The sequence below is a fragment of the Bos indicus x Bos taurus genome, chromosome X (genome assembly GCF_003369695.1).
Source record: "Bos indicus x Bos taurus breed Angus x Brahman F1 hybrid chromosome X, Bos_hybrid_MaternalHap_v2.0, whole genome shotgun sequence".
Lineage (NCBI taxonomy): Eukaryota > Metazoa > Chordata > Mammalia > Artiodactyla > Bovidae > Bos > Bos indicus x Bos taurus.
The window spans coordinates 95,313,925-95,316,781 of record NC_040105.1 but is presented as its reverse complement, the minus strand read 5'-3'; the positions used below and the strand labels follow the sequence as shown (position 1 = coordinate 95,316,781).

General features: G+C 38.3%; 1 protein-coding gene across 1 annotated transcript; it reads right to left on the bottom strand.

Moving 5' to 3' along the window:
• Window positions 1-1,251: 1,251 nt before the first annotated feature.
• Window positions 1,252-2,602, bottom strand: LOC113887007 (3'-5' exoribonuclease 1-like). Its single transcript, XM_027533782.1, has 2 exons — window positions 1,495-2,602; window positions 1,252-1,376 (listed from the first exon to the last, which is right to left on the bottom strand). The coding sequence occupies exons 1-2, from the start codon at window positions 2,470-2,472 to the stop codon at window positions 1,305-1,307; spliced, it is 1,050 nt and encodes a 349-aa protein (XP_027389583.1). The 5' UTR covers window positions 2,473-2,602; the 3' UTR covers window positions 1,252-1,304.
• Window positions 2,603-2,857: the final 255 nt, after the last annotated feature.

The window sequence follows — 2,857 nt, the reverse complement described above, 5'->3', positions numbered from 1 at the left end:
GTGCATACATATTTGTTTATCTGCAAGTACAAGTTAATACTTCACCTACAGAAATATATATGGAGAATATCTATCAATCTATTGACAGGCACTTTTTTGTACTTTTTGATGAGGTTTGTAAGGGGAACGATACCATATACCAACTTTATTTTATAAATACATATTCACTTATTGTTTGAAATATTATATTATGAAAAGCATTAAGGAAATAATTGGGAGCGAAGATGTTTGTAAACAGATTGACAAAGACATATACATATACTTAGTACCTTTGAAATATGTACAAAATATAGTGCTCCTGGAAGAAAAAGAAGGTTAAAATAATTACCTAGACATAGTAGACGTGTGTGTATTTGTGTTTACCTGGGTGTGTTTGTGTTTACATGTCTCAAAGTCTATCACTTCCCCTCCCAAGCAAAATGGAGACATGTGCCCCTTTGCTGATCACATCCAGAATTGCAGCTCTAAAAATCTCCATGAGCAGTATGGGAAAGGAGATGGTTCTCACATCCTCACCAAATGTGTTGACAAACTTCTGAATTTGCCAGCGTAACAGTTTAGAAACAGTATCTTAGTGTGGCTGTAATTACATACCTCTTACTTGAATCAAGTTTGAGATTCTTTTCGTGTGTTTATGGACACGGTGCATATTTTTTGTAAGTTGTTTATATTTATTACGTATCTTTGATAAGGTTGCTGTATTTGATGACTCTATATTTATAAACTTATTTTTTTTGTTGTTTACTAAGTTCTTTATGAAATTTACCACTCACAGCTCATGTTCACAAATAAGCTTCAAAAATCAAAAGGACTGTGATATTCTTAAAACCCAAAGGCTAGTAGATAAAGGCCCACCTTTCTGATATTTTCGGCATTTGAATAAATGATCTGATCTAATGATGTTAATGTAGAAATACATCACATATTTTAACATCAGTAAGATATGACATTCAAGGGGAAAGCCAATAAACCTTTGCATTTTAAACCCAAAGGAACACATGTTGGATACCTTAAATTATGAAATTCAATTCTAAGAAGGAACTCTTATTTGTTAGTGTGTAACAAATACTGCTCATATCAAAAGTGCTGGTGACAAGGAATTCAGTATGCCCTCCCACGGAATCTGTTCACATATGTATGTGTATACCTATTACTGTAATAATATTTTAAATGTTTAAGGTGCTTAAATTTTGCACTAATTTAATTGCACAATAAGGACTAATTCAATAGGTATTCATCTGCTACCTCTTTGTAGCAGCTCCAGTTACAGTGAATGATCCACAGGCAAAAGGGCAAAAATGCTGTTATTTTCTGGAATGTGGCATTTGTGGCGCTGGAGTGCCCTCTATTGGTAGTGAAGAGGACACACTCATTAGCTGCCCCAATCCACTCCAGTGTTCTTGCCTGGAGAATCCCAGGGACGGGGAAGCCTGGTGGGCTTCCGTCTATGGGGTCGCACAGAGTCGGACACGACTGAAGCGACTTAGCAGCAGCAGCAGCAGCATGCATCTTCTCGTTAACCCGGAGTTCACATCCATCTTGCAGCATTCGAACTGCTATTCGTGCTACGTTCTTAGAGTCATCAAGACCACTGTGAGGCCACCCGTCGTAATCCATTCCGAGTTTTTCAAGCATTATTGTCAGCTTAATTTGGCTTCGAGGAACCTTGTAAAAGTTTCCATATGACTTTCGAATACTGATCCACTTTTTGGCAAAAGGTGGATATTTGAGCCTGCTTAACTGGCACTGAATGTTCAAGAACTTACTCATATCCCATGAACCATCTGTTAATATGGAATATTTATACTTTGTCCCTAATTCCTTCAATTTCATCCAGTCAATGACTTTTTTCAGTACCTGAGGGAAGGTATCAGCTTTGTCTACTTGATCCTGAGTAATTCCAGTTAGATTGATGCAGAAGTCAGAAAGTTGGGTGTTAATCTCTGGTCTCACATACTGCTGAAACGTATCTTCTATTTCTAAGGTATGAGTATTCAGTAAAACAACAGAAAATTCAATTATTTCATGTATGAACTCAGGTGGGTTTCCCTCTTCACAAGTGGCTTCAAAGTCAATAATACAAATGTAATCGTAGTAACTGTCAGCACAATTGCTCTCTTTCAACATCAGCTTCAGCTTCTTGTAATAGTTTTTCAGTCTCTTCTTTAGTACATCCTTTACACCTGTGGTTTCAAGCTTGAATTCCGAAAGTTTGGCTCTGAGCTCTTCCTTACTCATTCTGTTAATGCAACCATTCATAATAGCAATTTCTTTGTAAACTGGGTCACTGAAATCATTTGCACTGGAGGTAATCAACGTAGATGCTTTTGTTTCTTGGCCATCAAGTCTACACCATTGCTTTTTCTCAGGATTCGGACGCTGGGCTTCGTCCCCGCACTCCGACCCGGGAGACGCCCACCGCGCGGGAGCCACGGCCTTGTCGCCAGGCTGGAGGGTCTGCTCATCCTCCATGTCGCGTGTCACGTCAGAAGGGAGCTGCTGGAGCCCTCCACTCGCTCATTCTCACCCGGCCAAACTCGAAAGCCTCGCCTTTCTCGGTTGAAAAATTATCGGGCTCACATTCCCGTGGCGGCGGCCACACAAACTCCTATAAACTTATTTATAAAAGGAATATTAATACTTTGTTATTGTATGTATCAATTCTAAAAACTCTCCTTTGTCCTGTATCTTCTATTTCTTTGTTGAGGCTTCCTATTTTTTTGCTGTTTTTCAGCATGCTGTTATTTACTCATTGAGATATTTCTACAATTACTTTAAAATCCATATCAGATAATTTTAATATATTTCATCTTGATGTTGGTATCTGTTGATTGTCTTTTCTCAGTCAAGGGAAGAT